Consider the following 11,484-nt stretch of genomic DNA (forward strand, 5'->3'; position numbering starts at 1 on the left):
AGACAGGCTCTTTCTGCTCCTTGCCCCAGGAAAGCAGCCACCCTGACACGAAAACCAAACCGGAGGAACTCTAGTGAAAAACCCACGGTTCAGTTAATTAAGTCGCACTCACGCTTTTCAGTTGAAAGATTAGTTATGTGTTGGTAACTTGAGGTAAAGTGGCCTTGAACTTTCCATGGCTGTCACAGGTAGGGGGGTACCCTAGCAAGTTCTGACAGAAAAGGGCTGCGTTTTGCTGTGGGGTACCACTAGTATTCACAAAAAATAGACTTTTAAAATCCCTCAGGGTTGTTCGCTCTGGTGTCCAGGTCTGTCTGGGAGGTACTTCCAACTGGGAAGGACAGAGGATCTTTGACAATGTCAGTATTGAAAAATACCACTTTTTTGTTCAGGACTCTCTATCTCTGGACCAGAGGTTCAAGGTTGGAGGGGCCGTACCCAGCCCCGTCTGCCTTACCTTCACTGTTTGCACAGAAAAGCAGACATTCCCTGAAATTGAACGTTGCCTAATATTTGCATTTCCGGTGGAATCACGAGCTGCCAAAAAGCCCATCAGTACGTGGTTGGAGAAAGCGAGACCAACTTCAAGCTGGCAGAACCCATGCTCGTGTCTTTTGGTGTTAGGCAATTGCTATAAATCTTGCTGTAGAAATACAGAATGTTTCCAATAGTAAACATTTACCCTCTCCACGGGGGTTTTAACTAGATGTGCTGGTAACTAGAACACACAAGTTGCAAAGGAAATAAAAGAGCTCACTCCCTCTCCCCTGGCCTCCCATCTTCAAAAGCAGCAGTGGCTCGGGCTTCCCAATCCTCTTAGGGACTTCCACAGGAGTTTTAATTGAGTTTGAAGTATATGGTGACTCCCAAGACTACCAGAGTGAACCCTTGTGGGGAGTGACACCTATAACAAAAGCATCCCGAGGAGACTTTTGTGTAGGGACCCTGCCTAACAAGAAACCACAAAACCAAGCAACAGGCGTTACAGCATTTTCATTGTCGTTCTAGAGGCACTGGCTGTGGAACAACCTGGATCACCGAATGCATCATGTCTTCGTGGAAGAAACAGGGAAATAATATCTTCTTGGAGCGCAAATAAAGAACATGATATTAAAAAAAAATCCCAAGCATTAATTTTTGTCTGAATCACTGCTATTACTAGGGGGTTTTTGCTTTTTACTGCACTCTGGTTTTCTAAAAAGTGGGGGGAAAAATTCAAGTAAATATTTAAGATAAGTAAATCGTTTAACTTTCAACTGCTTTCCTCTTCTCAAGGTATATTAAGTGTTATGGTTAATATATTTCTGAGCTGAGGGAACCTTTGGCCTTGGAAAAATGTGCATCTGGGCTCCTCATGCTCCCGAATCTCCTGCCAAGCATCGGTGAGCCGAGGCTTGCTGACACACAAACGCTAGCGTGTGCCATCTGCCCGTCCCACCCAGCCTGCCTGGCAAACCCACTGCATCCGGTTCTCCACATTGCCCCATCGTCTTTCTGATATCAAATCTCCAGAGACCATTTTCTCAGACTACAAAATAATCTTGAAAAGCGCTCCATTTTGTCCCACTGGGCACGTACTCTTGTACGCACACGGCAGCCCTCCCGCCTTGCCTCTTACCCGGCAGCTCTCGTACAGCCCTGCTGTGCCCCGGTCACCTTGGCAAAGAGCTCTACGGGCTGCACGGGACGGTGTTATCATCCCTCTCTGCTCCGTCAGTAAAACGCCTGTGCAATGGCTCTCCCTGGTTCTTCTCAGTCCTCTCCAGGCTTCCAGCTCTGCTTTATCACTCAGCAGACGAAGGCACCCTCTGATTTCCCCCAGCTCTCAGCTGGTTTATGCCACCTCGCTCCCAGCCTTGTGTAAGGAGCCTCCTGCTTTCAGTCGTGTCCTGCCACGACCTCCCTGCCCACCACCTCCGTCCTGCCGGAGTGGGCTATGGTGAAAGCAGCTAAAAACATGTCTGATTTTCTCTCCTTGTACCTCCTTTCCTGTGCAACTTGCCATCCACTGAGATTCGGGCCTGCATTTGCAAAATGTTCCATCAAGTTTGGAGCTGAAGAAGATGGGAACCACCCCTGCTTGCTGCCCAGACAGTGAGATCTGTCTGCGTATCGGAGCTCGTACAAACCTGCCTTCCCACGTGGGCAGCTTGTCTGGCCACCCAGACAAACGTTAATAGTAACGTAAGGGAAAATAGGGAGAAAACAGAAGTAGTGTTAAGCTACCCTGAGATTCTTGAACTTGAGCCTTTGGGGGTAGAAATCAGGGGCCTTAGGAAAACCTTCATCAAGACCTCCCATGGTTTTCCGTGTGCAAAATCAAAACAGCACCCCTGGGGTTTGGTGTCTAACCTGCTGGTCCTAGAAGGCCCTAGTGCCAGACACATAAGGGTCCAGATGTGGCATGTCTGGCTGACTTAGAAAGTCCATCAGACTAAGTAACAGAGGGAGGCCTGTCCTAGCTTTTGAAATATATTTTATTTATGCATTTGATTATAAATTCAGCCACATCATGCAATGCTTGGCAAAAGCAAAAAAAGAGCCATAAAATCAGCTACTTCACTCTCTTCCCCTCTAAAGGTTTCCATCAAGGATGAGAAAAATGCCAAGTAAAAATTGAGTGGGTGGAGGGAAAAGAGCATAATAAATAATGAAAGATGCAATGAATCAGAGTCCTTAGGTAATCAAAATACTTAAGTCATAAAGATATCAAAAAGAAATAAGCTTTGTCCATATCTCAGGACTACGTATCTCACAATTATACTGCTATCAAGAGTGGACTGCACAAGTATCTGTGCCCACTTGCTACGCTCTCAGTGTATGCCATGGTCCAATATTGTCTCCTAGAGTCAAAAACTAATTATGTGTTAATGTTTTCAGAGTGTTGTTGCAGGGTAGAAGGCTTAGTTAAATCATTGCTGGACTCCAGTGTATTTTCTTACATTGCTTTCATCTAAGCTTTCACCTCTTTTTGCTTCCTCAAGGCTAATGCATGGAATATTAAAAATATGACAAGTCTCAAATTCAGAGGAGTCTATCTTTGCTAATACTATAGCAGACAAATGTATGAGAAATAAACTGCACCATCAGCTTAGAATCGAACTCAGAAAATCTACCTTCCTAGATAGTAATTTTCAACCAAAAGCTTGTGAGCCTGCAGCAGTATTAAAAAATGTATTTTTTCCCATCTACTTGAAATTAAATCCTATGCTTTTGCCATATAGCAGCAATTATAAAGTCCTTATCTCCTGAATCACATTGATTTTGCTTACAACAGAGTCACCTTCTTCTGCTCCATTTTGGCAAGTGTTTACACCAGCCACAAATTTGAGTCCAATAAGCCTAGCAGTGAAGAGCTACATGCACTTTCCCCTCCAAATTAGATGCTAGGCAAGTTCCATCCAGACAATTATTGTCTTCGTTTTGGTCAATAAGTCCCATTGGTCCTGGGTTTTAGTTATCCTACGGACTTTAACCTTAGTGCAATACGGTATTACCTGTGATCAACGCTTCAAAGGCAGCATTACAGCTGTCTAGAGAGGGCTGCCGAGCTCTTCCTTAAAGCAGGAACGGCCTTTACCCAGCCTGCTGCAGACATGCTCGCTTCTTGGCTGCTCCCAGCCCTTCTGAAAGCCTCTTGTAAATGTGACTCCATTCGTGAGAACTGGCTGGTCATCCGCGGTGAAGGTTTCTGGGAGGACCCTTCCCTAAACGGGTGGCAGACAATTCTGCCAGGGGCTCAGACGTTCAGGTAGCTGACGGCTGGCATTGGAGGAAAGGTGGGGTCAGTACCTCATCCTCCCTGGGGAAAGAAAATGCCATCACGGCTTCTCCAGGACTGTCAGAAATGTTGAAAAAATGAGAACTGCTTGCAGGCAAGGGGGCAGCCCTATATCCAGAAACGTGCTGGTGAGGGCAGCTGCCTGGGCGTGCGGGAACTGCTCAGCACCCGGCTGCCAGTCGCCCTTTCCCTCTGCTGGGGAGGGGGAGAGCGGTGCTCCGCTTCTCCCACGGCAGCCTGTGGCTCCAGGCACGGGGATATGTGTTTGTAACACAGGTTTCGCTGGGGAAATGCTAATCTGATGTTTCAGAAGGGGTTACAGAGGTCCTGACATTTCCTAAGTGTAGTCAACGTGGGATGTGCTGCGAGATGGTGGGGAGGGAGTTGCTTAAAATACCGTGCTTGAGTAAATCCCTCGCTCTCCGTAGTGATCTGCAGCGATGCAGTCACTTGCTGGCTGCGGCAGCAGCACTGACCTGCGTTGGCTGGGCACGGCTCCTTCACCTGGGCTGAAAGCAATAGCGACCTGGCAGCCAGAGAGAAGCCCAGGTAATAAAAGTGCTGAAGGACAGGCTCGTTTCTTTTGCCTCCCTTGAGTGGTTGAGAGCAGCTGTCCTTCGTGTCTCGCTGGCTTCAAGCAGGAGGGAACATTTGCAAAGTCACCTTGAGCTACTGCTGAGCTCCCAAAATTTGGCCACACACTTTCTGTTATGCTGACAATTGATGTGTGCCGCAGAGCAAGGGCTGCAGGTCCATTACAGCTTGGCGAGTCCATTTAAACCACGAAGGGAGACGTTACTCTAAATCCGAGATGGGTTTTGCTGAATTTATTGGTTTTAATCCCTGCAATTAGGTATACATTATTATCACAAGTGACAGAACAGAGTTGTAACCATGAATCCCAATTTATATAGAAGCACCCAGAACCTGCAACCCTGGTTTGCAGTAGAGTATTTTTATCATTTGGAGAAGAAACACCCAGGTTGTGAACCTGTGTGTTGGATCTGAGCCACAGCTAGGCACAGAGCAGCCTACAGCAGCAGAGAGTGAGCCTGGCAGCGTCCATGAAATCCCTTTGTGGGGCTGACACGTGCAAAAACAGCTACATCTGGAAAGCACAGCATGTGCTTGATCAGAAAAGAACATCTGTACACATGGAGGTGTGGCCAGTAAACCATCTTCATACACTGCTGATGGTGGTACTTGGCAGGGGTCTCCGAGGGCTCTGTAGGAGAGGTGTTTAAATGCGGCCTAGAGGCTGACTAAGCTGGTTGCCTACGAAGATAATTCATTCTTTGCTTTGTTAAATGTGGTCATTCAAATCTGTGGCGTGGTCCTGAACAGGTTTCTACTGCAGCTATCCACAAACAGTCCTCTCAGCGATTAATTCCTGGTGATGGTATGAAATCAGGCAGCCTTACTTTTCTGTATCTATAGCCATTTGTTTTGTTATCCAGCTACATAATACCGCACGAACACCACAATGAATAGTACACAAGTATCATCAACACTGTGAGGTGATATAGTCCACAGTTTGGAAGCCAGCAGCAGTTGGGAGATTTTCTTATGTTCATCTTAATTCTTAGCACTTCTTTTCTAAATTTGCGTAGGCTACAGAATTACTTTTAATAGCAGGTATGCAGGGGAAGTCAAGACACTTGGCAGGTCCCCATTATTAGAGGACATTTTCGGCAATATTTAACTACTTCTTTCCATCTCATTTCTGACTTCCTTTTTCATCTCTCCCTTACTTCTGGGCATACGTGGACCATACACTTTGTTCACATCTCCCACCAGAAGTACTTTGATCTTCTCTGTAGGTTTTGTGCTGTAGGAATACACATGATTTAAAAGCTTCACTTACTGTAACAATAAAGTAATATCTTATTGCCATGCTAATAACATATTTCACCAAGTATATTTCCAAGTACAGCTTTGCATTGCCTCAGAAAAAATATTTCTTCTCCCTCCCCTGTTTTGAGTAACTGTCTGGTTCTGTATAGAACACAGACATTAATATGACTGTGGAAGACTGAGCTCACAAGACAAATAAATGGCCATGTACACTGATTTAAAAATACACCTCTAGGTTTGAGGCTCGCATTATGTTAAATGAAAGCAACTGTATTGTTACGCTGCCCTGTGTAATTAAAACTCCATTTAATTGCTTACCTGCACGTCTTGCCTGTTGTGCTCTCCCTCCATTATCAGCTACATGAATTATCGAAAAAAGAAAACAAGATATTTTTTTTCTGGTTTTTCAAATGTGTCTGGTAAAACACTTATGTTTGCATTTAGGGCAAGACTACATTGTCCTCAACCCCCCCACACTAACCTGCTGTTCTCAAACACATCCCTTCCAAAGTAAAATTTTCCCATTAACCTGTCCCTAAGAGGTGCTTGTCAGAAAATAATATTTTTCCCCTCCAAAAATTAAAAAGTGGTGAAGACAGTAGGATTTTATTTTGAATTTATGCATTGAGAAAAACTTGTTTGCAAACTGAACTTTAGTTGCAGCAATTGAAAAATATCAAAAATCTTTCAAATAACTTCTAAATTAAGTTTTCTTCAAAAAAGCTTGTAGAAAAGATGCACCACTGTACCCAGCAGAAATCTATTTGAGCATTGGACTGGTGCTGTCTGAGGAGAAATACTGTTTACAGTGATTGTCTCCTGCAGCATTTGGATTTGTCCGGGAATCCTTTCAGGCACCAGGTTTGCTCCAGCTCCTGTTCAGCTGGTGGGAACCCCTCCATGGTCTTTCCTGCGAGCAGGCTCAGACTTTACTGAGCACTGAGGCAAACCCAGTCTCTCCCTCGGGCTGAAGAGAAATGATTTCTCTGGTGAGTTCCCAGAGATTTCTGCCCACCGCAGATTTGGAGCACCGTGCCCTGAGGCTGCACTCCTGCTGGTCTCACCTCTGGCAAGGAGAGGAGATGCATGCAACAAAATGCTGTTCACGTTTTTAGGTGACTGCAAGATTCACAGCCCCAGGCCAGAGTCCTGAGGAATAACTAGTACTTTTGAACACTTACGGTCTGAAGAGGTACCAGCATCTGTAGCCTCGCTGTAAAGAAACAGTGTTGAATGTTAGTGCCTCATAAAACATGAATCACATCTTGTTAATAACGAAATAAGGGATGTGAATAGATCTGACCCCCTCCTCTGAGGTGAAGGACTGCCCTCCAGACTCTGCTTGGCTCTTCTTGAGACCGAAGCAGAGCAGCACAGGACGCGTGGTCCTTAAATGAACAACTGTTGGAGAAATTTTCAGGGACCATTTGTAAGTAAATAAAAGGATTTACCTGTTCCACTTAATTTGGTTGGTGAGTTTACCTAAGAAAGATGGAGAAGAATGTTTTACAAAGCTGGCAATGCATTCAAGTTTGGGACTTGGTACTGTGCCCCTGGATCTCATGTTCTGGGATAAACTAGGTGGGCATGGGGGTGGGCAAATGAAGAGGACATTTCCTGAGGACATGATTGAGCACCCAAAGACTCGGGGGGTAGGTGGGAGCAGGAAACCCCATCAGACAGAGGAGAGTCTGTCCATGTGCTGGTTCAGAGCAAACCTCTTCCTTGGTATCCCCAGAAACAGTCTTTCTGCCCCCTTCACCCTCCCCTCTCCAACACCCTCAACACCCCATCCGAATCCTCATCAGCCCCTCAGGGCCACACACACCCCCACCCATATAAAGGAGCCAGCATTTGGTGGCCATCAGCGTGGCTCGCTGAGCCCCCTGGCTTGCCGATTCCCACTCGGGGTCAGCGGTCGGGGCAGGTCACTCACTGTGCACGCCTTGCAGCAGCAAGCCCAGGCGATTCATGAAGTCCCGCGTCAGGTGTTGGTACTGGTTGGTCCTGCCCTGATCCAGCTTCACTACCCTCACGTCCATCCTGCTGACGCTGAAATTCTGACTCGCAATCCTAGGGTGCAGGCAGTCATTTCACGAAGGAAAACCATTTAGCATTAGCAAGTTAACAAACTCCTTTGTTAGGAAGGACTCTACAAAAAGGAGGGCGCTTTGATGACATGAAGTGTCAGGTAAACAGCTCTTTGATAAGGTTAAGTGAGTTGCAATTGTTAATATATTGTTATTTATTTGGCAATGCCTTTTGCTTACCAAACCTGGATGGGAACTTTCAAATCCTGAAAATGAGACAGGGGGAGGCGTTTTGCCAATAAATACCCTTGTGTGCACAGTGCTTCTTTGCCCTGCTGCAGGCAGGCTCCTACTGTTCTAGCACAACCACCATCATGATAGAAAGAAAATGCCAAACATACTAAGTGGTGGCCAGGCTTCTGGAAAATGACTTTGATCCCACCAGCTAGATTTTGACTTGCAGCACAGCTGTGAGTAATGGATTGTGCTGCTGCCAGCACAGCCCTAGGTACGTGGTGATTCAAAGTTATCCTTACAATCCAAGTTCAAACTCAGCTTTAATTTGTACAAGTTACAGAGATGACATCTTAAAATCCAGCTAGATGTTTGAGCTAGCCCTTCGTGCAGCGGGGAGCGTAGTGCTGCAGCAAAATCTCTTGTGGATCTGTAACTTACTGTTGGTGTGGCTTTGCACCACTGAATTACAGCTGATACCCAGGCATCAATTGGGAAGTGATAAGTTATACATTTAAATGTACCACTTGCAAGAGAAGGGAGAATAAATCTGCCTAGCTATTAAGCTTGTCCACAAGCAGAAGCAAAAATTGGTGGGAAATGAGCCGGTTACCTCTGCAGCCAAAGGCTGTGCACTGGGACTTACGTGCAGGAGTGTCACCAATACATATGCATGAGAGTGTTGCTGTAAACTGAACCTATGGGCTTCATCTCTGATAAAAAACATTTTTCTGGTAATAAAAGCCAGTGGTTTTCATCAGAATCCAGCAACCGTGTAGCTGCCAAGGGAACTGAAACTTAAAGAGACCCCTGGAATGGAAGACAGGTATCTCTCCATCCTTGTTAATTGTGTGGACATGGTGCCCTCTGGCTCAGCTGGAATAGGGAGCAGCTTTGCAGGGTAGGGTGCCAGGACAGAGAGGCACAGGCAGTGGGGTTTGATCTCATTTATCAGCACTGTATTTTTTCAAAGAAGAAAACAAGTGTTTTCAGGTGGAACATACCTGTCCATGGCAAGTTTAAATTCCTACAAATAGGATTGCCAAAAAAAAAAGGAAAAAAAAATTGTTAGTGTCATTTCCAGAACAGGCAGCTGGCTGAGAAATAGGCACATTCATGAAGAAAAGCAGAATACTACTGCTTACTTTGAAGAAGATGAAAATATCTGGTTGCTCTCTCATCTTCTGCAAAGACTGAAGATGCTGCACAGCCTCATCTCTTTTCTGTTCCATTTGCTTCTTCACTCTGGTAATGTTTGCCAGTTGTTTTTTCTCATTGGATTGAATGTCACTCAGGACCTTCTTCTCTTTCTGAATTATCTCTGTCTTCATCTCTTCAAACAGCTTTTGCAGCTGAGAAGTCACTGTTTTCGTATTGGTCTAAATGAACGGATAAGAAAATGGTGCACTGGCTCAGGAACGCAACACTTCAGCTTAGTATCTCTGTTCATTAATTAGGATTGTATCTATCCTTTGCACTGGCTTTAGAAGGAAGTGGACAATAAGCATTTGCTTAGAATATCTGATAAAACAGAGGGTTGTGAAAATTATTGTGCTATAGTAACAAAATCAGGTAAAATTCAGCTAGCAATGTGAGAACTGTATCAGTACACACTGAAAATCCCACTTGCAGATGCAAATTATTGTTCTTTTATTTAACAGATAGAAAACTTCAAAAATATGTAATGATATGTACAATCTCTGGTCTGCCAGTCCTGCAGCCTGGTCCGTGCAACCACAATAAATGGTGGCGTCTCCCAGCCGGTTCCCCCTGTGGAGCTATGCAGGGGGGCTGGGAGACAGCTCGCCTTCTGGCAGTTTCTTCCACCAGTGTTTTCCCTGCTTTGGACTATATCTCTTTCTAGTCATCTGCCTCTAACAGTATAGTTGCCATCACTTATTTCTTAGAATCATAGAATCGTTTAGATGGGAAAAGACCTTTAAGATCATCAAGTCCAACCGTTACCCTAACCCTGCCATCCCACCACTAAACCCTGTCCCTAAGCACCTCGTCTGCCTGGCTTTTAAATACCCCCAGGGCTGGGGACTCGACCACTTCCCTGGGCAGTCTGTTCCAATGTTTGACAACCCAATTGAAATAGAAATTGTGGAGGGAAGGTGCTCTGAACTAGCAACGATCTGGGTACCAACCTCGAGCTGATTCTTATTTTTCTGAAGCTCTTCTAGGGCAGTAGCTAAAGCGCTTTTACGTTCCTGCAGCCATGTCACCATGTCCGAGAGTTCACCCTGGCAGAAGGAAAGACAGCATTGAACTTCATAGCAGGGAAGCAGGGTGGGTGGCTTCACACCAGGCTGGCAGTTCGTGGAGCTGCTGAAGCAGCATGGGCGCCTTCTACTGCCCACTTCCACCAGTGAATCTGATAACAAACTACGTTCACTTGCCTCCTCATAAAGATAGGGCATAACAGAAAACCGACATGATCTTGAAACCTTTCAAGTCAATGTTTAATTTTTATATACGTGTAACTTTGTATGTGGTAGGTTAATAAACAACTTTTCCCTTTGAACAAATAGATCTCACTTTAAGTGAAGAAATCTCACTTTATCCATTAAAGCTCTGTTCCTGCCAGAATCTTCACATGTGCCTAACATGATCCAAATCCTTAGTTTTCACATCTGTCAGCAGCTGTGGGACCTGAGGATAAGGTAATAAGCAACCGTCTTTTCTGCAGATCAGCAAAACAGTGGTATTTACTCACCCATCTCTTTATTTTAATGGACACGACAATCATTGAGTGCGGTTATACTGCACAATAACACGTTTCAGAGGGGACATTAAACCTCGTTCTTCAGGGATTAGACAGTGTCTGAATGGTTCTTGTTGCTCCTGGCCGCCTCCAGTGGTGTTTTCACACTTTGAGAACCCATGAATGGCCACGGCAGACACAGCTGCCAGATTCCCATTTCTTTCATAAAAATGATGCCAGAAAGCTTAGATTTTCCATGAGATGGTTCATAGAATGATTTAGGTTGGAAGACCTTTAAGATCATCAAGTCCAACTGTTAACCTAACCCTGCCATCTCACCACTAAAGCATGTCCCCAAGAACCACGTCTGCCTGTCTTTTAGATACCCCCAGGGATGGGGACTCAACCACTTCCCTTGGCAGCCCATTCCAGTGCTTGACAACCCTTTAATTGACAAAATATTTCCTAATGTCCAACCTAAACCTGGCCTGGCACAACTTCAGACCATTTCCCCTCGTTCTATCACCCTTTACCAGGGAGAAGAGGCCGATCCCCACCTGGCTCCCCCCTCCTCTCAGGCAGTTGTAGAGGGCGATAAGGTCTCCCCTCAGCCTCCTCTTCTCCAGACTAAACAACCCCAGCTCCCTCAGCTGTTCTGGGAAGTTTTAATTTTTGAAAAATTAAAAGACAAAAACCCGTTTATAATTCCTCCCAAAGAGCTGCATTCCTGATTTCCCTGGCTATCCTGTGGAGTTTAAAAAAAAAAAGAAAAACCAGGCAGAATATGCAGCTGAGATCTCATCTTACCCACGGAGATAATGTCCCCATAGACAGGGCAGTGTTGCTTCTTTACCAGCTCTGGGGTGCAGGAAATGGCT

The 11,484-nt window shown here is 45.4% G+C and overlaps 2 protein-coding genes across 2 annotated transcripts in view; both read right to left on the reverse strand.

Moving 5' to 3' along the window:
- SLC26A2 (solute carrier family 26 member 2) overlaps nt 1–3,569 on the reverse strand; it is a 13,288-nt gene extending 9,719 nt beyond the window's left edge. The window contains exon 1 of the mRNA XM_009647084.2: nt 3,498–3,569. The gene's annotated coding sequence lies outside the window, so the exon portion shown is untranslated. The remainder of the gene's footprint in view (nt 1–3,497) is intronic.
- A 1,118-nt stretch (nt 3,570–4,687) lies between these two features.
- LOC104133621 (E3 ubiquitin/ISG15 ligase TRIM25-like) overlaps nt 4,688–11,484 on the reverse strand; it is an 11,140-nt gene continuing 4,343 nt past the window's right edge. The window contains exons 2-9 of the mRNA XM_035902447.1: nt 10,050–10,145; nt 9,045–9,278; nt 8,904–8,926; nt 7,572–7,708; nt 7,087–7,117; nt 6,817–6,848; nt 5,954–5,992; nt 4,688–5,609 (exon numbers count right to left, since the gene is read on the reverse strand). Of these exons, the coding sequence (XP_035758340.1) occupies nt 5,563–5,609; nt 5,954–5,992; nt 6,817–6,848; nt 7,087–7,117; nt 7,572–7,708; nt 8,904–8,926; nt 9,045–9,278; nt 10,050–10,145 (639 nt within the window). The 3' untranslated portion in view covers nt 4,688–5,562. The remainder of the gene's footprint in view (nt 5,610–5,953; nt 5,993–6,816; nt 6,849–7,086; nt 7,118–7,571; nt 7,709–8,903; nt 8,927–9,044; nt 9,279–10,049; nt 10,146–11,484) is intronic.

Source organism: Egretta garzetta, unplaced genomic scaffold, assembly GCF_000687185.1.
Source record: "Egretta garzetta isolate BGI_Z169 unplaced genomic scaffold, ASM68718v1 scaffold209, whole genome shotgun sequence".
Taxonomy (NCBI): Eukaryota; Metazoa; Chordata; class Aves; order Pelecaniformes; family Ardeidae; genus Egretta; species Egretta garzetta.